Consider the following 22,709-nt stretch of genomic DNA (forward strand, 5'->3'; position numbering starts at 1 on the left):
AAGTTAGGAAATGCCATAATTAAGGTTGCTCATGCAATCTTAATTCAGTACTCTGTTGAGTATGCAATCTTTAATTACACGATCACATACTATTTTTTCCACAGGCTTGAACATCTTGCTACGAATCCCAGTCTCTCTTCCCAGCTAGTCCAAGTCTGTATTCACACCACTCTTTGTCCAATCTATTTTCCACTGCTCCCAGTAGCTCCCAGTCCCCACCATGCCATATCTGCCCTCACCGTCTCCTAAGCCCAGTCTCTTGGACAATCCCATTAACCCATGTGCAATGAGTTGGAGGATTCTGCAAACAGTTACATGTGTGCTTAACTTTAAGCATATGAGTTGTTCCATTTATGTCAATTGGATCACTCACATGTTAAAAGTTAAGCACATGTGTAAGTATTTGCAGGAGTGGGGCTGAACTACAAACAAAACAAAAGCAATCTTTGTTTCTGCCTTTTACTGTGAATTTATGATATATAAAGATATCCTCAGAAATCTTTACAAAAATCTATCTTTTCCCTATAGAAACATTGGAAATTATGGAACATTTTAATTGAAAAACTCTTGGCTTCCAACAGGGTTGGGAGAGAATGTTGAATTTTTCTTCTACACCCCAGATATAAGCCTGGGCCAGCTGCAGCTCAGGTTTCAGCCTTGAAACAAGATGTCATTATTAAGATTTTCTAAAGATTTTTTTTGAAGTCCTTCAGGGAAAAAGAGGAAATCAGGAAATAAAATTATTGATATTTCTATTATATAGAAGAAGAAAAAATTTAAAAACATCTTTGTCATTTTTATTTATAAAGGAACAGTAAAGGTAGATGATGATTGTTGCTTTGTGTGTGTGTTGTGGTTCATTTTTAAAGAAAGACGGAAGTGGGCTTCCCAAAGAGAGTGCAGGAAAGAACATCCATTTCTATTCTTTAACACACTCCTTTGATCTCTCTGTCATTAACATTTCCCCATGGAGATCAAGCTGAACCACTATCACTCAATACTAGATTGCCAGCAACCTGGCTGCAAGCAATCATGCTGCAAACTTATCAGCTCTTAAAATGGGCCTCAGGTTCTTCAGGGCAAAGGCTTTCTAACCCAGCCCTTCCTGTTCATGGGTGTCAACTCCTCTGACCTTGTGCTAATGAGACTGAAGTTACAGCTATACAATATCTGTTGTTGTTTCATGCTGCTCTAGAAAACAACTTTGATTAAAAACTTTTCACTGTAAAACTTTAATTTATACTGAAAAAGGTTTCCATTTTGTGGAAATATTTGAGATTTTAACTTTTTGTTCTGTTTCAAGATGGAAAAACATTTTTAAATATCAAAAACTCTCCAAGGATGAAAAAAGTGTTTCCTTTCTAGCTCTATTAAAGTGGCAAGGGACATGAGGCACAATGGGGATTTGGAAATATTAAAACATGATTTTCATAGCTAAGCAGCAGAGTGAAAGAGGAATAAAAGGAAACTTTGGCCGCAGTCAGGATAATTAGGAATCTTTAGTTTGCACATTAATGTGGAATCTCTAAAGTATTTTAACAAGATACATTTGTTATAATAACAGCATCTTCAAAAAATTTTACTTTGAATTAAAGAAAAAATATTAAGGGAACGTAGACAGACAGGAGCATTGATTTATAAGCTCGCACAATGTGACCACATCCTCATGACCTAGTAATGGACCATAAGTGCATTGAGTTTAACATTCTGAATGGTCTTTCCTGACAACCTTCTGTTGTTTTGAAATGCTCAAGCTATTGAAAAATAGAATTGTAATTATAGATGACGGGGAAGAAATTAGGTACTTTGAGTGAATTGTTGATAACTTGTGTAACACAGAGTTTTGTTCTCAGGGCTAGACAAACAACAGTTTTCAGGGATTGTCTGTATAGTGAGAGTTGTGTGAAATTGGATCAAATAGAGACAACCCTTTATAACTGCCCTCCTTGGGTGAAATTGGCCTGAGTACAGACAGCGCAAGGCTTATGCATCATGTAAGCTTGATGTCAGCCCCCAAAAGAGGGTATTGTACATAGGCTGTACATTATTGTACAGGCATGTAAAGGCACATTATTGCTGTACCTTTCTGCACGGGGCTGAATTTCACCCAGTTTGACAAATATGTTTCTCTAGCTTTATTTTACTTTGCCAGGAACATAGAAAATAAATAATCCTGCTAAACATTTGATAGGCAGAATGTGTTCAGCATCCCCCCAAAATGGAGCTACAACACCACCACATATGACTGAAGTCACCCAGATCTGTGCTTTTGTGTTACAGACCTTTCCTTCCTACCATTTGTGTCTCTTTGTCTTGTTCAGGATTGCAAACTTAGGGACTGTCTCTTCCTTTATAGTCCTGATCTGCAAAGATTTCTGTGTTGGGAGAGCCCTACTGCAGTCAGCCAGCATCTACCTATGTAGAGCTTATTGGACAACTGAAGTCTTACTTTGAACCATGCCTAGCACAACAGGACCACAATCTTGGGTGGCTCCTCATGGCATTATTGTAACACATAACAATGTAAATTTGTCAGTGCATATTTCACAAGTGTCCATCAATATAAAAACAAGGGTCCATTGTCAGTCCTTTCTAGGGCTGGATGAAATATTTTTAATAGACACATTTACATAGATTACATGATTGGCCCATGGGTGAAACATAGTTGAAACCATCATTCCTGGTTCTAGTGTGGGACAAGGTCAGTCACAACAAAAGGAAAGAATAAAAGGAATCAAGCACTGGTATATCCTTTATATATACACATTCTCTTTTGTGCAATGCTAGGAGCCTATGCTGTTCAATAATGAACCAGATTCGGTAAGTGCTTCCATTGATTTCAGCAGTGGTTCTTTGTGGCTATTCCAGTCTGCATAGTGTTTTATTTGCTGTATACATCATGGAATGTAATTAACGGTGAGTTTTTAAGATCTTTAAATCAAAGACAGAATTGAAAAAAATATATTTATACAGCCTAATCTCTACACATGCATCATTGTTTTGATAAGTAGACAATGTCCTCAAATACCAAAGGGATCTAGGTCAATTAGAGCTCACATACTTTTTTTTTTTTCCAGTGGATGGTAACTGTTACTCTCAGTAACTCTACTGACTTTACCTCAAAAGTACCAACTATGCTGTGTTAGAAGGGGGAGGGTGACGATATATTAGTGTGCTATCTTTTTGTGGACTACAGGTTACTTCTAATCCCCCATAGCATCTTTACTCATGAATCACATGTTTGGTTGTCTCAATTCTGTCTGGATATAAACATATAGACCTAAACATCTCAGCACATAATAGTGCAGCTGTCTTGATAGTATTGGTTTATGCCAGGCCTAATACTGCTTAGGGTTCTTGTGGGTTGGTTTTGCGCACATTAGCAGAGTTCTGTGGAGAAGCTTACATTGTCTTGGTTTATTCTGTGCTTGCTTCTGTAGTTTCTTGTTGCATAGAAAAGAGCCTAGAATTTCGGAAAATTACTTGAAATAAAAATAACTTGGTTTTCTTTTTAAATAGTCTAAGTCTGGGTTTTCCTATACAAATATTATGCCTATGTTCAAAATGGTTTTCTAGTTCACAGTTACTCTGCTCGGCACTGATATCTAACCTCTAGAACAAGTCACATTCCTCTCCACTGTATACAGTGCAAAAGCAAATGAAAATGATGAAAGTTTTTCTCCATATTGATCCCTAAGCCTTTTGATCTGGAAACATTTAACAATATTTGAGTAGTGCTGGGTTCAATTCAACTCCCATTGCGGTCAGCAAAACCCACTTAGACTTCTATGGGAGTTGGATTAGACCCATTATGTTTACTTGAAATATAGTGTTTTATTAATCTTTTCTATGTTCAGTCTTTATTTCCATATCCATAGACTGAGAACTGGACTGAGAACATGTACTGCTCTAAAACACATTTTCTAAATTCTCTTCTATAGTTTTAACATACAATCTGTGTTACCTTTAAGAGGATTCTCTGTGGAACTGTCTATCTTTTTTATATCATTGTTGTAGCCTGTATCTTGAAACATTAATTCATCCTTACAGGTGTAAATACATGAAATTTTTTTAAAAAATCTGTCGGAAGTTGTTGTTTACTATAATCTCGCTGAGTTGTGTGATTTGATACAGTAGGGGAAAACTGGGCTATTAGTCACTGTAACACATTTAATTACTCTGTAGTAACTTCTCATGAACTGCTTTAAAATCTTGTCTTAATTCAAAACAATCTCGCTATATTGTTATTTGCTAATTGTGGAGCCTGTTAAATTCTGGCACTTTCACAGCAGTTGTGATTTCCTTCATTCTAGGTGAGTAAGAAAATGTAGTGGACAGAAGCAAGGAAGAGAAACCTTTGAGTGGTGGAACGGAGGGTTCTCTCGGCTTGGGATTTCATCTTCCCTGTCACGCTGTCTCACAATGTCAAAGAAGAGTGCCAGCAGCCGAGCTAAGGGAGAAAAACCTGATGCCTTAGCTGCCTTACAAGCAGCCAATGAAGAGCTCAGGACAAAACTCACAGACATTCAAATAGAGCTCCAACAAGAAAAGAGTAAGGTGTGCATCTTTTTTCCCCATTAATTAAAAAGAGAATATCTGTTATTTTCTAAATGCCCCTCCGTCCTAGACCTACACAATTGTGGGTGAGTTACAGTGCTATTTGATAGCCACTGTATAGCATTTTTCCACATACAGGGTCAGAATTAGCCATATACTGGTGCATTTTGTCAGTGTGCGTTCTCCATGCTTTTTTGGGGAAAGTTAATAATCTGAGTAAATTAGATACAAGATTTGCAGTAAATTTCAATAAAATAATGCTGAGCATTTTGGTTAGAAAGTTGCTCATGAAATAATGCGGTAAATTTTACATGGGATTCCTCTAAATTCTACGGTTAGTATGAAACCTGCAAGTTACGTTTGATGCTCTATATTTTTGCACAAATCCATGTCTTGATGAATTATTTAGTAACCTCTCTAATTGGCCCCTCTGGTGATGGAAGACGCTGTATTATCAGCAGATTCCATACACCAGAAAAAGCTCTACCAAGAAGGGAGGATACCATCATTAATTTGTTAAAGGTATACATCAAACAAGCAGGCATAGTAATTTATGCTCAGGACAATTTGTTCTTTAATTCTGAACTATTGTAGCAAATTATACTAAATTGTTGTGTATTCAGAAGCATAAAGCTTGGATTTGCTTTCAGAATAGTTTACTGAAAACTATTAATGACCTTTTTAGGAGTGGCAAATGTACTTTGTGCTTTACATGGCAAAATTCTGAAAGAGATTCTGCATGAAAGCAAATTGTTAGCATATATATAACTTGCCAATTTTACTAACATTCTATGCAAGGCAGACGGAGAAGATCATGACTTTAAAAACTGTATTAGTTGTATTTCAAAGTGTGATATGAACTAAAACACTTTATTCCCTACAAATGTTAGAATCCATCATTTCATCATATTTGTTTAGTCCTTTCAGAATTACAGGCTTTTGGTGAAAAAACAAAGGAGTATGAATATCAAATTCTTTTGCAGCCAGTGACTCAGCTGCGTACTGAATGCTTGATACAGGAGGAAATGAAGTTGAAAAACAGTATAGCTAAATGTCATCAAAAGCTACAGGAAAATAAGCATCTATCCCAAACAAGACAGATGGCATGTTTGTTGCAGTAGGCTTAATGCTGTCCCAATCTTTTTTCTCTTTCATGAAGACTTTTCCACTAAATGTTTACATTTTTTATCCTCCTTGCAGACAATATGTATGATACATGGATTATTGTCAACTTCTACTTTTTCACAATTATACCAATTGCGTCTGGGTTTTCTGTTCGCAACCCCTCAAGCTGGATGCATGTTACTATGCTAGACATACTGATCAAGTTCCAAAGTTCAGACCATGATTTCCAATTTCCAGTTCCAAAACCAAGCCACAGTTTTGATTTGGGCCTTTATAGACCAGCAAGCAGTGAAATTTGGATCTGAACTTCAAGATATAAGAATGTTTGAAGCCAGGATTTGGCCCATCTGTAAACTGTGCTTTGATGAATTTGCCACACTAAGTTCCCCCATCTCAATTAATTGTATGTTAGAATTTACAAAGAATTTTAATTTTTCAAAAGAGCCAAGATACAATGTAAAGTACATCTACTTCAGTAGGAACAGAAATGCACTGTGCATTTTACCATAATTTGCATCATTATTTGGCAATGTCGAATACATTGGTTTTTAAAAAAACACCGGTTAATCATTCTGTTGTGGACAGGAAAGCTCGGATTATTCAGACTGAGTATTTTGATTTGCCTGCTTTCATTGTATGTTACATATCTTTCAGCTAGGAAATCTGGTGAGTTCATACTGCATTTTTTAACCGAAATATAATTTGGTTTTGTTTAGGCTCTTCTGTGCGCACGGTATTCTAAAGCATTTTCCAGTAATGAATTATACATTACAGTGACTGACTGTGTAGGATAACTTGACAGTTATGTGTTCAACAGTAGTCCATGTACACACACACCTGTATTAGATTAAATGCATTATTGGACAGAACATCTGGATTATCCCCTGCTGTTTTTTAAATGTGTGAAATTTCAACTAGACATCCACAAAAGATGGGCAGAAAGGGCTTTAGTTTAACCACTAGCACACTGGCTAATTCCTATATTTAACACCAGACAATTTCTAAGGATTAAGAGGTGGTCACTATGAGTGCTAAGAAGAGAGGGTGTGTCTTTTGGGTTGAGGACTGTTTGGGAATCTTATCTTCATTAAGTCCTGACTAGTCCTGGCCCCATCTGCTAGAAACATCTTCTTCCAGTCTTGGCCTACTCTCTTTTTGTGCCTCACCTCCCTTCCACTGCAGCCAATTTGTGTCCCTTCAAGTCAAAAATAAGCAGGGAGAGTTGGATGCATTTCAAAGTCAAGTCAGGCATCTGGAGAAAACAGGTTCTTTTCATTTAGAGACACCTCCATTTTCTAGTGACATGTCTTATTTTCTTTTGCTGCACTAGGTCTGTGTGTATCATTTGTTCTATTCCTATTGCCCTCTGCTGCATACATGGCAAGAGTCTTGTTGAGTGTGTTGCACTTCTTTTCTTTGTAGGATGTATCTCAAAATGGATGGGACAATTGAGGCCAAAATTTTCTGAAACTCTTCAGAAATTGTTTTCATTGGCACTTAAGTTTGAGACAACAGAATAGTAGTTTCAAGGTTGGGATGGGAACAGGGAGAGGGAAATTGTTTGAGAAAGACAGAGAATGAAAGGAGAAATTACTAGGAAGAGAGATGGAAAGGGAGAGAATACACTGAGAAAGTGTGTGTGTGCTGGGAGACAGACATCTGAGCTTTCTTCCTGTAACCCCATGGTGTAATGGAGTCAGAGTTTGCTGATTTTTGAGCATGGTGCAATGCCTGTTTGTTTACGAAGAACTTTTCAGAGAGAAAGGATTGATTGGGAAATTTTCAGGTTACGAGGGAAGCTCTTACATTTTTCAATAAGAACAATGATGTAAGAACAATGATAAGTTATCTCGATGTACTGTGTGAGTATTTATAATGAGTATTTATAATGAAAATTGTTAACACTCAGAGCATCAGCTAAGCATATTTTTATGAAATAATCTGATGGAAGTATGTCCTTGGGCAAGTCACTTAAATTCTATGTTCTTCAGTTAACCTGTCTATTAAATGTGGTTGATAATACTTCCCTACATACTTACATTGTGTTAATTAATGTTTGTAAGGCACTTTGAGATCTGTGGATGAAAGATTCCTAGAATTACAAAGGATTATTTGTTTGATTAATTGTGATAAGATCAAGACAAAATCAGGATGCTGGCTTTCAGGCATTTTTCATTACTGATCCTTTACAAGGGGCTGTTAATTTTTGCTTCTGTTTTTCCAAGCCTAATTATATTTCATGTTGTGTTGACCTTTAGAGACTCTTTTTTTCCTTTGACTTCCTGGTGTCCTTTTTCTCATTTTCATAAATAACCTTTTCCTTTGAGGAATTATCCTTTCTGTGGTGCTACATGGCTATTTCTCTAATTATGATAAAGTACAGCTATGTAGAAAGAAGAGATGAGTGAGGTAATATCTTTCATTGGACCAACTTCTGTTGGTGAGACAAGCTTTTGAGCCACACAGAGCTCCTCTTCAGGTCTGGGAAAGGTACTCCGACCCGAAGAAGAGCTCTATGTGGCTTAAAAGCTTGTCTCTCTCACCAACAGAAGTTGGTTCAATAAAATATATTACCTCACCCACCTTGTCTCGCTAATATTCTGGGAGAGACACGGCTACAAAAACACTCTCTTTTCCTGTAAGTGAACCATCTAGCCAGGTTGTGTTTAAGTGCATCCCTTCTGGGCTAACAAAAAGTCCAATAGAAGAAAAGTCCCATTGTCCTTACAAAATGTTTTGTCTCTACCTTTGGGCCCTGTGATCCTCAAGCACTTCTCTCAGGGTTCTCTGTCATGACGCTTTACTAGTGGCTTGTAGAGAAACCCTTGTTCTTCCAAGATACCGAGTTCAAGCCTAGGGACCTTATAACCAGCAGTCAAGATCTGATCCGCACAATTCCTTGCTGCTAGTTCCGTGACCTGCTTTCAACGCAGCCTTTCCTAGGCCTTCTCCCTCGCAGTGTCTCTAGGATCATCCTTCTTTCAGAGGTGGGACTCACAAGACCCTCCCATGGAATCCCCAAACAAACTACCAAACCACAAAACATAAACTCACTTCTGCCATCCTTGGGTTTGTCTTTGAATCCCTTTCTGCTTTCTCCTGCTCTGTTCCACAAGAGAATGCATCCCAGATATGACGTGACTTGACAGTAATGTAGTTTACACAAGATCATTAGAAATGCATTACAGTTTCTCACTGACTTTTAGGAAGATTTTTTTCTCAGTGTATATTAAGTCAATAAAGAACAATTAACCAGGATTTCTCAACTCATGCTAATCTTTGGATGGCTTTTAAAATGTGGAAAAATAGGGAAATTCATCCACCATTTGGTTTTGAAAAATGTAGTTAGTAATATTAATCTAAAATTAATAATTAAATGATATCAAAAGCCCTAGTGTAAATATGCAACAGAAAAGAAATTCATCGTTACTTTTCAAATCTTTAGTGTGAGGTGCATAAGCACCAGAAAACCTAGGTGTAGCAGTGGGAACACATGGCAGCAATTGATCACCCCAATTCTGCATGTTCTGGAAAGTTGCACTGACACCATTACATCGGTCCTCCATGCTTGACAAAACAGACAGCTGATAGAAGTATGTTGGGGATGGTCATGAGCATGATCAAATGTATATGTGCACATGTGCAACTGTCTGGACTAAGGCAGCAAACTATTAACACTACTTCACTGCTGTAGCATTCCAGTTCATGGAAAAGGATATAGGCCATCTTCCTCACATTAGCCAGAATTTTCATAATATCTAGTTGCTGTCCTGGAAGAGGAAGAGACTTCTGTAAGGTGGCATTGTATTGCTGTTAGGAGATCATTAGTTCTGAAGACATAGATTTACTTTGTACATACTTCAGGTGAAATCACTGCTCTAAGCACATGTAAATGAGCTAAGTGCAGGGAACTCCATGGAGGTTTAGGGAAAGAGAATTCATCTTTCTCCGTCTGGGAGCCGGCAACATGCCATTCTGTGCTGTAGAATAGTGTCCTCTGCTTTCCCACTCTTATTGTGGTATTTTGTTTGGCTGCTAGATTTGAAGAATCAATGTATGACTTCCACTTTCATGGCTCAAAGAGCATATGGAGGCCTCTTTGTTCTATGTATCCATGGGGCCTACGACCATGGAGATCATTGCATAGACCCTGCACGCGAGTAATTTTTTCCCTTCTGTGAATATAATGAAAGCATTGAACCAATGCAGTAAGGATAATATGGTAAAGCTTCATTATCAACACATCTTTTGCCTAGATCAGCAAAGAAAACTCTTGTTTACAGAACTCCTTATTAAGAGTTGCCAAAGTGATTTGATGATTGCTCCTGAGAGGAGAGTTGCTTATTCTCCTTAAATATGGCTAATTCATTTTGCTCAAGAACTGCCGTTAAATTACTAAAATAGACCTTTTTCAATTTGTATTTGTTGAATAAGCTTCAGAAATAAGATGCAGTTTTGAACTGAGAGAATTTTCAAATACTTTATTTTTGCTACATAAACATTTCTCTTTGAAAAAATGTTTCTTAATACTACTTATGTGTGCTGTAATGATAGTCCTTTGGCATTTAAAAACCTCTTGCTATCTCAAAATCAAAAGCACTGTGAGGTAAAGGGTTCCCCCCCCCCCACTTTAAATAGAAAAAGAACAACTTTTGAAGAGAGATGTTAAATCTGAGCTATTTTAAAAGGTTAGGGCCAATTCCTCAACAGACATAAATCAGTGTAGCTCTTTTGAAGTCAGTGGCGGATCTAGCATAACAAGATCATACTTCAGTCATTGGAGGAGGTATGTGGTCTCATCTTTGGAACAATGAACTCTCAGAGCTTTTTAAATAGTTAGGAAATTGACAACTGTGTGCTAAACTATTGTGCTAAACTATTGTATATCCTCCCTGTAGTTCTTAACTGTAAGTTTATTTTCTAAATCCTAATGGATCTGAGAACCCTACAATACAAAGCATATTTATATTTATCCTCTTCCTCTTTGCAGCCTTTACAAGCCCTCATACCAATGTGTTTCCAGTCCTCCCTAATGAATTTCCATTGTGTCACTGCACGTGGTATTTATTGGATATTTCTTCTTCCTTGCATGATAACACCAGCCATGACAACAAAAACAATGCATCTTTTCTTAACGTGTATGCAAGTGAACAAAACCAGTAATCACTAATTAAAAAATAAGAGAGATTTTGACTGATGTAAGTAAAAGTTGTCTGGTATGGATGAGCAATTATATACCAGAGTTCTGAATAGACAGCATATGTGTAATTCATTTCCAATTAAAATACATATAGCCTATGTTTTAGTGATTGCTCCAATATTCTCTTTCAAATTAGGTGTTGAGGAACCAGTTCAATATTATTGCATTGAATCATTCATGTATCACAGCAGCATTCCTAGAATGACACTATTAAAAACAAACTATGTGTTGTTAGGAAGTGTTTAAGCTCTAGGTACTCTAGAATACTGCTTCCATCTTCAATAATTTCAGGCCTGATGAATCTCCAAAAGAGACAGCCAAATAGTTAGAGTTCATTTATTTTAATTTAACTATTATTTTATCACTGTAATTTTAAATATTTTTGTAGCCTAGGGAATCTTTATTTTCTTGCCACTAGTTTGCTAGCATGTGTGAGTTGATGCCCTCAATGACCTGGTTCTTTGTTAGGAGTGCTGTGGTGCTTTCAAAACTGTTCAAATTATACGCTGTCATTTTAAATTTCCAGGTATTTTTTTCCCTAATGCTGCTTGCAGGCTAGGGGGCTCTGTAGGGAAGTGTGCAATCTGGACCTTCAACAGTCAGTTAAATTTGCAGGCAGCCAGAGCCAACCACCTAGAGTAAGATGAAATGAGTTGTTCCTCACTGTTTTAGAGAACAGCCTATTTTATGTCTCTCTGTTTTGGGGATCTTTTGTGTTATCATTGTGAATTCTAAGAAATAAAGTACTATAGTGTTATGCTGCAACCTTCCAGCAAAAGTATATTACAGTAGCCCTCAGACTGCTCTAACACAAACACTAGTGGAAGAAATGCAGAAAGCAACACTAGGATCAATGTAGTGCTTTATGCCACCTTCACACACCACCCTGAACTGTATGCGTTTCTGGAATTCTAGAGACTCTGGCCTATTATTTAATGGAGGGCTTGTCTACATGGTCCTGCAATGTAGACTATGGGGGTGGGAGTTGCAGCTGTGACTGCCCTATATAGATCCTGCTAGTGCAAGCTAAAAGGTACCTAGTTAGTTTTAACATAGTCCCATTTCAAATAGGACTCTGTTAATGATAACTAGGTACATTTTGGTTTGCATTTGCAGGATCTACACAGGGCGGTTTTAGCGCAACACTTTAGTGCATGCTGCAACTCATACTGCCGCAGTCTGCACTGCAGTGCTATGTAGGCTACGTCAGATATTAATAAACTATATTTAAGATATATCCTGCTATCCAAGATGTGTGGTTATATCCCTGGATTTATGAGTGTTTAATTACCCAAAAAGTGTGTGCAAGTATCCAATACTGTACCTACACTGTTTTGTAAGTAGACTACTTATAATATAAATGAAGACATCAACAATGCTACATACCGCTTTGAGAGGACTTAAACAATTTCCTTTCTCCTTGAGTTCCTCTGATTGAAGACACAATTGATGATACATGGATTAATGACATACTACTACTAACTTGCACTGTTTTCAGGTCGCAATAAACCAAAATCTTAGATTTTAAATGACACACTTAGTACTTATACAGTAGTTGAGAAAATCCATTTACTTTTTAGATAATTAATTGTGACTTGTAGTTGAATAAACACAACCACCACAAATTGGAGTCAGTTATTATTTACAATGAATTGTGCCTTGTTTATAATTTTTTTCCAAAAAAAAAAAAAAAAAAAATTCTAATTAGTTTGGTGGGGGAGAAGGGCTATAGTGAAGTAACAAGCTGATTATTCTAGGTACATTAATTTTTTTCAGCAATTTTCTTGCGTGCTGCTGATGGACCAAATACTATGATTCATGCTGCAGTTAACACAACAAATACGTCTAAGTAAGTTTAAAAGGCTGACTCAAAATAAAAATTATGTATGGTAGGAAATTCAGATGCATGGCTTGTCCTGTGCTGAGGTCCTTTTGTACAGCTGGAATGGAGTTCAGGTATCCTAAACCAGTCCTATGCACTGTTGAGAATCCCCCAGCATAGATGGCTTAACACTTCATTTGCTCAGTAGTTAGTATTCGGCAGTTTTGAATATGAATCCACATTTTTAATCCAACCAGCCTCGTTGCTTGCTAACTCTGACAGTGTTTTCTAATGCTGAAAAGTAATAGTAGTTTCCCTGTCTAGGTCTAATCAAGGATTTAAGTGCTTTGTTGAATGAGCGCAGACATAGTGCTTTTTTAGTGATTCAGACTCAGTATACTTGACCTTGTTCAGTTACTGTTTCATCCAAGCTAATGACAGTTATGAGGAAAGTAAGTATGCATGTGTAAGGAAAATAAATAAAAGATTGTGCATGTAGAGCCTGATGCAAAGCCCATTGAAGTCAACGAGAGTCTTCCCAGTAGCCATAATGGGCTTTGGATCCAGCCCTTTCTAAGTAGTAGCATAAAATGCCTTTGTAACCAAATCGTGTTTGCTTTCAGTGGAAATACTTATGCGTGAGAGGCAAGGGGATTTGGTCTTTGATCTCCGATATAGTAAAGGGTTTGCCTAAAGCACTGGTAATTCTCAACATCTACTGAAAAAATGTAAATATCTGACCCAGGTGACCTTTCAATACTTTCTTCACAGGGTCAAAAATACTTTTCAAATGTGTTTATTTATCACTTGATAACATACAATGATGCTCAATTAGCCTCCATGCGGAGTCTAAGCTTTTTAATTGCCTTACTTTAGACTTTAGTGTTTCTTTGACAAGCATCTTCATTTATTTTTTAACCACCATCCACTTTCTCAAGTGTCACAAGGCTAGTTTCTGATGCAATTCCTCCTAGGAGGATGTTGAACTTAACTATATTGTGGTCACTATTACATGCTGGTTTCACTCTAGTTAATTCTGAAACCAACTCCTGTGTGTTACTCAGGCCTAAGGGTTTGAATATACAGAGATGTTGCATTGTTTTAACCAAAGGTGTCATATTAAACCAATTTAGTTAAGCCCAAGCAATTTGTGTAAGTAGTCAGGTCTAAATTGAGAATAGCTTCTGCTCTTTTTGGCTCTACTGCTAGCTGTGCCAAGAAGCACTTATTTACAGTATGAAATTGCTTCTTTACAATTCCAGAGGGGTAGCCATGTTAGTCTGTATACAGCAAAAACAACGAGAGTCCTGCAGCACTTTAAAGACTAACAAATTTAATTTCTGCAGTCATAAGCTTTCATGGGCTGTAACCCACTTCATCAGATGTAAGGAATAGAAATCAGATAGGAGGTATATATGTATACATCTAAGGGTAAGGAACAGCAATGGGGAAATTAGGTATAAGCAAAGTCCATTCAGTTAAAGTAGATGAGGCCTATTCACAGCCATTGATTAGGAGGTGAGAATGTGTGAACAGTGACAATTACTTTTTGTAATGAGATAACCATTCCAAGTCCTTATTCAGACCCAGTTTGATTGTGTCAAGTTTGCAGATGAGTTCCAGCTCTGCAGTTTCTCTTTGAAGTCTTTTTTTTAAAGTTTTTTTGTAGAGGTATGGCAACTTTGAAGTCAGCTACAGAGCGTCCTGGGAGATGGAAGTGCTCTCCGACTGGTTTATGGATGTTACCATTTTTTATGTCTGATTTGTGTCCATTTATTCTTTTGCGCAGTGACAGTCTGGTTTGGCTAATGTACATGGCAGAGGGGCATTGCTGGCACATGATGGCATATGTTACATTAGTAGATGTGCAGGAGAATGAGCTCCTTATGGTGTGACTGATGCGGTCAGGACCTGTGATGGTGTCACTAGAGTTGATGTGTGGGCAGTGCTGGCAATGGGCTTTGTTGCAGGGGTATGTTCCTGGGTTAGTGTTCTTCTTGTATGGTGTACGGTTGCTGGTGAGTATTAACTTCAGGTTGGGGGGCCGTCTGTAAGCAAGGATAGGTCTGCCTATCACAGCTTGAGCGAGTGAGGGATCATCTGCTAGGATAGGTTGTAGATCCTTAATGATGTGTTGGAGAGATTTTAGCTGGGGACTGTAGGTGATGGCCAGTGGTGTTCTGTTGTTTTCTTTGTTGGGTCTGTCTTGTAGTAGGTGACTTCTGGGTACCTGTCTGCCTCTGTCAATTTGTTTCTTCACCTCTCCAGGTGGGTATTGTAGTTTTAAGAATGTTTTATGGAGATCCTGTAGGTGTTTGTCTCTGTCTGAGGGATTGGAGTAAATCCGGATGTATCTTAAGGCTTAGCTGTAGACAATGGATCATGTAATGTGTCCAGGGTGGAAGCTGGAGGCATGAAGATATGTATTGCGGTCAGTTGGTTTTTGGTATAGGGTGATATTAATGTGACTATCCTTTATTTGTATTGTAGTGTCCAGGGAGTGGATTTCTTTTGTGGACTGGTCCAGGCTGAGGTTGATGTTGGAGTGGAAATTATTGAAATCCGGGAGGAATTCTGTACAATTTGTTGTCTTTTGTCAGTTTATCTGCAGATTGCTTGCTCTGTATGCTTGAGAACAAGCTAACTGAACAGTCTTGTAGGATTTGACCAAAGTAAGACTATAAGATCAGATAAACAAATGTTGAATCCATTTTTGTTTGCATGTGAGTACTGAGGCAGTATTTAAAAACAGTAACTGTCATTTCAGAGTGTTGTTTGTGGGGATCTGTTAAGGGTAGCCTGCTGTCAATTCAAATGACTAAAAACTGATTTCACAAGCTTTTTATTACAGTCTGCACTGTGCCTATCAGTGTGAGCACTGCAGAAAAAATACAAGCCACAATTCATTTTATTATTTTCTAAATGGGTCACTAACGTTTTTAAAATGCTAGCTTTTAGTTAATAAATACTTTACTTACAGAGCGCTGTTTGGTAGCCAGCCTAATATCTCATTGACAACTCTGTCAGAGGAAATTCTGCCTCTTTGGAAAACCTTTTTGCGAGAATGAGCCATAACGTACATGCTTATGTAATTATCATTTATTAATTAAAAAGAATTGATACTTCATTTTTAGTGCCTTGTCATTAAACTTTTGCATTCAGTGGACCGTGAATCATGTAACAATTTAATGGATTATATCAAATTCATGTCATTTATGTATAGTGTACTTCTCTAAAGTTGTATTGTAATGTAGCATTTTATTAATGTATGGAAATCAAAGGCAACAGTTTACAATTAATGGATAATTATTACCAGTACAGTTCTAATTCTGTTGATATTTTATTGTCTTAACTTAATCATTAATATTAATCATTAAATTACCTCCAAAGGCAGGTTAATTGAGAGAACTTTTATTTTTATTATTGTGATTTGTTTGTCATTTTCTGCTGAGATTCTTTCCTTAATTTCTATTTATGAAAAAAGATACAGAAACGTCAGTTAATAATTGTCATGAAAATATTTTGATCCCTGTTCCTCAAAGCTATAATAATAATATTTACTCTTTCTTTATTTTAGCACCGAGAGACCCAACACTTTGCTTGTGTGTTTTCTGCTCTCTGTCACTGTTTGTCTTGCTCATTTATGCCCTGATTCAAACCCTATGGAAGGTAATGGGAGTCTTTCAATAGATTTCAGTGGTCTTTGGTATTGAGACTGTAAGCTCTTCAATGCAGAGACCTTCTCATACCCTGTGTTTGTACAATGAGCTACAATCTGTTGAGATTTAATAAGCCTGATTGCTACTGGGATAGGAATCATTCTAGGAACCATCTTTCTTCTTTAGCAACTGTTTTCTAGGAGAAGCCTCTCATTTGTTTGCTAGAGCACTGTTAGCATTAAAAGATTCTGGGATGCTCCCTGCCCCCACTTAGTTACTAAGTTTATAACAGCAAGTCTGTTTCCTGACTTCATTTAATTCTAGACAAGGCATAAACAGACCTATATGAAAACTAGTTTCAACCTCTAAGCTGGGAAATTTTAAAACAATGATGATAAACTCTGGAGTGATGTCTCACTTTTGTAGATTTTATCTATTACTTATTACCCAGGACCATTATTTTTTTTATCCTGAAGAATGTCTAGTTACTGGTTTGAACAGTAATGACTACAGAACTGTAGCCATCTCCCAAGCATTCTCTTGTAACCTTCAATAAAACAGGATTGAACTCAGCAGATCTCCAAAGGTGAAAGATTTGGTTCAGATAAACAATCATCAGTTTGGGCTGCTGATTTGAATATCTTTTTGAACTACAAAAGTGGGCTGGAAATCTGTTTAGAAAATACTTTCTTGTCCAATCCAGCACTTGCACTTTCTATTTAGACCAGATGTCCTTTCAGATTCTCTCACAATACATTTTTGCTTCTGCCTAGAAACCAGAAATGCAGTGATATGTTATCTTGAAAAACAGCAGGGATAAATGATAACTTAACTTTTTTTTTTTTTTTTTTTGGTAAACCTCAAAATTAGTTGGGTCATGTTCTGGGTGGAAAGACTGTGCTTGAAATGGAGAAGTGAAGTTGCAGAAGTTTAAGCCATGACTGCATTTCTCACTGCTGCTGGTTGGGATAGTTGTTGGTTCAGATTACCACGTTTGCAGGTATGTGGGGAGAATGCTGTAATTCTTCAGTTTGATCACTGGTCCCTGACAAGCAAGCAGAGAGTTATGCATGTAATGCAGTTTGTCCATTTCTATTCGTAACAGAGTTGAAGTCTGTATCCTTGCAAACTTTTTAATAACAGAGAATTACCATTTTAACAATAGGTAGGAAAAAATTGCATCCAGAGTAAATATAGTTTTCCCTTTTATCATCAGTTCATTACTTACAATCTGCATCAGTTTACCATATTTTAGTAGGCTGAGGGGACTGGAATGAAAAGAGAGAGCATGTGTGAGCTGTACAATTCCTTTTCATACTTATAAGGATGAAATACTGCTCTTAAAATTTTTTTAATTAGCACAAAGACCCCAGCAAATCTTTAATGCCATAATGTGCATCAGATAGAATTTCTGTTCTGTAGCAGCAAATATGAAAAAGAACACTCCTTTTTCAATAATGGTTGGATTGCATTTTGTAGGGAGTTAAAATATGGTTATGTATTTTCCTCTTTTTTTTTATTAAGTATTTTTGCGTAGACTTATACCCAGTGACATCACATCTGAAAAACAAAAAATCATTGGAATAGTTGTGGAGAGATTCACAGTGCAAGACGCTAGTGTTGTTTGTCTATGGGTCTTTCTCCTTGTAAAAGCATCAGAATATAGAGAGGATGATGATAATACTTTGCTCTTCTACAGAACCTCTTATTCAAAGTATTTAACAAATATTAACATATCAGAGTCGCAATTCAGAGCAACTGCCCCTGTATTTCCCGCAAGTGGTCCAGCAAGGGCATGCACTCTCAGGCTTTCATCTCCCCAGCTATCACCTTTCTTGAGTGGAGACCCACACCTTGCTCCCTTTTATCTGGGGTATTTCCAGGCTGCACATTTCCCTGCCTTCACTATGTTATTCCCAGCAGAGACAGTTTTCCTTCCCAGGGCATAGCTTCAAAAAGGTGAATTCAAAGTGGTCATTTGCATTCCCCTCACACCTCAGGTATTTCCTTTACACGCATTGTCCCTAAGAAGTCCATTGAAGTTCCTAACATTTACATCAGTCAAGTCCCTAGAAAAGTTACATACAATCCTACAATAACACACAAGCAACTACATTTGCAGTGCACTGGACCCCAAAGGTACCAAACCCAATTCAACATGGTTTAACCTACTTCTATAAACTGTATCTTAATTCCATAAAGTTTGTTCAGGATATAGCTGCAAACTGTCCATCTGTCACAGTCCGCTACTACTGAAATGGAGCTATATCTCTAATGGAATACTGAAGCTGTGTAACAGTCCATCACAAGACTGCACAACATGTTAGAGGTGAAAAATACTATACCAAACCAGGGAGGAAATGTAGATAGACAGTATTTTTAATTATATTGGTTTAAGTTTGAATTTCACTAGAACACCAAGTTTAGCCCTCCTCCACTAAGGATATTTGAAAATGTCCCACCAAAACTGGTTTTTGATAAAATGATTCTTTTTGGTGTGTGAAAAGTATTTGCTTTCTGAGGAAAATTAAAAGACTTTTTGAGGAAAAACCAAACACCCAAAACGTTTTCGGTTTTTGGCTGCAATTTTTTGGCCAAAACCACAAACTTCTCAATTCAGAAATGTTGACATGTTTTGACCTTTTTGAATTAATGTTTTGCCTCAGGTCTTTTCAACATTAAACCTATCCTCTTGAGCTTCTGGGAGAGCGTCATGGGATTGGTAGTTTAGATGTCTCATGTCCCTATTCTCCTCTGTGGGTCTGGCTCCCCAGATATACTACATCTCACGTGATGCACCACAGCTATGTGACTCCCATGATGCACTGTGACAGGTCTGCAAGAGAAAGACTGTCATGTATCATGTACCAGCCCTGGAGCACAGCCCAAAGGGGAGAATAGGGAGTTGCAGATCCTAGAGAGCACCCCCTCCTGGTCATCCACTAGGACTGCTGTGAGGGGAATCCAAGCCTTGTGCTAAGGATCCTCTGCGGGTAAATTAAGCTTCTAGAGTGTCAGAAGGCTGCAACCCTCTTCCTCCCTTGGCCTCTCTGGCACATTTCCTGGGCACTGAATCTCAGTCTCCTATTTCTATGAAATGGGGCTCCTCAGCCCACCTGCCCTAGTCCCCAGGACCAGCGCTGATCTCTGAGATACCCCAGTTACTTAAACACATCCCTTTCCCAGAAATGCACTACAAAGGTGTGAAACTTCTGGTTTAGTTTTAATTCTATCAAGGGCATGGAGCAGTTGTGCTGCAGTTAACATACAGAGAAATACTTTTCTCAGAGTCTAACCCCTTTATGCTCCTCATTACTTTATCATGTAGAGCACAGGAGAGTACAGATCAAACATCTGAAACCCCAATGTCTTTCACTTTCTATTTCACCCTTTCCTTTGGAACCCTTGAGGAACTATCTGGGTCTAGGAAGGCAGGCAGGCAGGCAGCCTCCTCGTGCAGGCTGTTGCAAGCTAGCTGGTCTCTCTTCATCCTGGAGCTCCTTCCCAGCTTCTTTGACCTTGCTTTCTCCTGCCCAGGCTTCCTCTTTCTGTTTGTCCCCCTATTCCTGTCTGTTTCTTTATTTTAAACCCCTCATGGTATCCTGGCCTCTTTTATTCTCCTCCTGGTGCTGCTACTACCTTTCCCATTCCTTCAGAGGAATCAGCTAAATTATTTTTTCTAAGGATGCAGGTCATCCATTGTCCCATAAGTCCAAAGCACCTTCTGTTGTATCTGTCTGATGCGTACACGCTTCAGAACTTGTCAGTAGTGGTGGATCCAAAGACATATAGGCTCTCATGACACAGCAGATTTGTATAATACAACTTCACAATATCAATCAGAATGATTAAGCTGTACAGACATAGCCCCAGTTGCCTCAGAAAGGGAATGAACTAAAACTCCCATGAGGCACCACAGCAGTGCAGGTGAACACACTTTAATGTCAAACTGACCCAACTTGAAATTTTTTGATTCAGTTTGACATACTGAAATATTTTGACTTGGGTCAGCTTGACCTGAAAAAATATGTTTTATTTAGATTTTCTTGATGGATGAAAACTGAAAGTTTCCAACTCTTCATTTTCAGGTTTTCGACAAAAAGTCAGAGTTTTTCACTGGGGAAAAAAAGAAGTGTTTTCCAACCAGTTTAACTCACACCTATCAAAAATTTTAAATGAGAAAAAGTTAGCAGCAGCCTGGAGTTCTCATTTCATTGAAGGATTGTGGTTGCCCTTTCACAGATGTGTGGCTTATTTTAACTGTGCGGCTTCCATTGACTTTCACCAGAGGCTATGCTTATGGATGGTTGAGTTGATGAATCAGAACCATTCCAAATATTCACCAAAACTTGAACAGAACCAAATTTAACTTCTATTATTTTAAAGACCTTTGGTTAATTTATATATATATTCGTGTTTTTCTGTTCTTTGTGGTTCCAGATGGGAACAGAAGTGAAAGTTTCCTAAATCCTACAAGAAAGGCTATTCACATGTTTCCAGCCCAATTTTGGAGACTCAAGTTGTTTGGAAAATTTAGATAAAATTAATATTTTTAGATGCTTGTCTAAATTGAACCTTTAAACCATGAGGTTCACACATCAGATGTGTGTGTACATGAGGGCGCACATGCACACACAAACCCACACAAACAAGTCAATAGCACATTAGCATAAACTTAAGAGAAGGGGGAAGAATGAAAGGAGGGAGGTTTTTTAGTCAGTACTTACTTTCAGTGTAAAGACCACCCTGATTAGAAAATAGTGGTCATGCTTTTAGGGGTCATATTCCGTATCACAACTGATCTTGATGATGATGTTAGCTGAATATATGGGAATTACAAAGCAGACACTTATCTTGGCTTCTGGGTCAGCTGTATGAGACAATGGGTCTACTTGGTACTAAGACTAGAAGTGTTCACAAAGAAGTGTTTATGTTGCAAATAGAATCGACTATTATCAGATGAGAGTCTCACAGACTAAGTCATCATGCAGCTGAATATCAAGACTAGGATTGGTTGTCACAAACTCTTAAAACTCCTTAAAAGGATCAGCTATATTTTTTAACCAAAGATTACAGCACTGAAATAAAACATTTTCCTAAAAGTTTGAAAAGCCTTTTCCTTCTCAGGAAAATATTGTAGTATAGATTTTGTTTAGCTCTATGAACAGCTTCTGTCTAATGATTCTAAATATATTGTATTCCTTTATAAGTTTATTTCTTGCATAAAGGTGTTTGGTCAAATGAAGTCTATAATAAACTAATGGACATCAAAGGAGTTGAGCGCCTGACTTCAGTGACCTTATTTTCATCTGGAACCATTGGAAAAAGGCACATTTACTACAAAATAGAACAATGAATCATAAAATATGAACCAAATAAAATTTAATTCTATGTATGGTGTAGCACACTGTATTGGGTTTGTGTTTTGATCTAAGAAACAATTATTTAACACTAAGTTACAAAATTATGAAATGACAACTCCCAACTGTAAAATATGATGCCCCACATTAGAATACCGAGACTCCCACTAAAGGAATTAATTTGTTTTAAAAAATACTGTATTTTTTTTTTCTCTTTTTAGATCAGCAAGTTGGAAAGAGAGAAAAATCACGAAGTTAAACAGATCAAAGAGCACGAACAGCATAAAAACACAGTGCTGGTAACAGAACTGAAGGCCAAACTTCATGAAGAGAAAATGAAGGAGCTCCAGGCTGTTCGGGAGGCACTTTTGAGACAACATGAAGCTGAGCTTCTTAGAGTCATAAAAATTAAAGATAATGAAAACCAGAGATTACAGGGCCTTCTTAATGCTGTACGAGATGGGGCTCCTGATAAGATTAAAACCATGCTTTTCACAGAAGTAAAAGAGGAGGCCAGGAAGGGGTTTGAATTTGAGAAAATAAAAATGCAGCAAGAAATTTCAGAGCTTAAGGGGGCTAAGAGACAAGTGGAGGAAGCGTTAACTTTGGTCATTCAAGCTGACAAAATTAAAGCTGCAGAAATAAGGAGTGTGTATCACTTACACCAAGAGGAAATCAGCAGGATCAAGAGAGAATGTGAAAGAGAAATTCGCAGACTGGTATGTGTTGCTGTAAATTTTGGTTTTGTTTTGGTTTTTTTTGCTGTTAAAAAAGAGCTCTGGGCTGGAGTAATGGTTCAGATGCACATGGGTGGGCATACAAACTTTTAGATGCTTATTCAAGCAGGATCTTTGACCTTTTTAAGGTTCACCCATCACAATGACAACGTCTAAAATGAGGATTTCTAAATACATATGCTACATTTTTAACACGTTTTTACAGAATTCTTTCTGCTGTACAAAGGTGAGTGCTACACAAAGTTTGTC

General features: G+C 37.6%; 1 protein-coding gene across 1 annotated transcript in view; it reads left to right on the forward strand.

Annotated features, from left to right (window-relative positions):
* JAKMIP3 (Janus kinase and microtubule interacting protein 3) overlaps positions 1–22,709 on the forward strand; it is a 106,612-nt gene that overhangs the window by 22,050 nt on the left and 61,853 nt on the right. Inside the window, exons 2-3 of the mRNA XM_067533472.1 lie at positions 4,314–4,557; positions 21,945–22,442. Of these exons, the coding sequence (XP_067389573.1) occupies positions 4,423–4,557; positions 21,945–22,442 (633 nt within the window). The 5' untranslated portion in view covers positions 4,314–4,422. The remainder of the gene's footprint in view (positions 1–4,313; positions 4,558–21,944; positions 22,443–22,709) is intronic.

The sequence above is a fragment of the Emydura macquarii genome, unplaced genomic scaffold, assembly GCF_026122565.2.
Source record: "Emydura macquarii macquarii isolate MOO-44397 ecotype Brisbane River unplaced genomic scaffold, CSIRO-AGI_Emac_v2 contig_3343, whole genome shotgun sequence".
NCBI classification, from domain to species: Eukaryota; Metazoa; Chordata; order Testudines; family Chelidae; genus Emydura; species Emydura macquarii.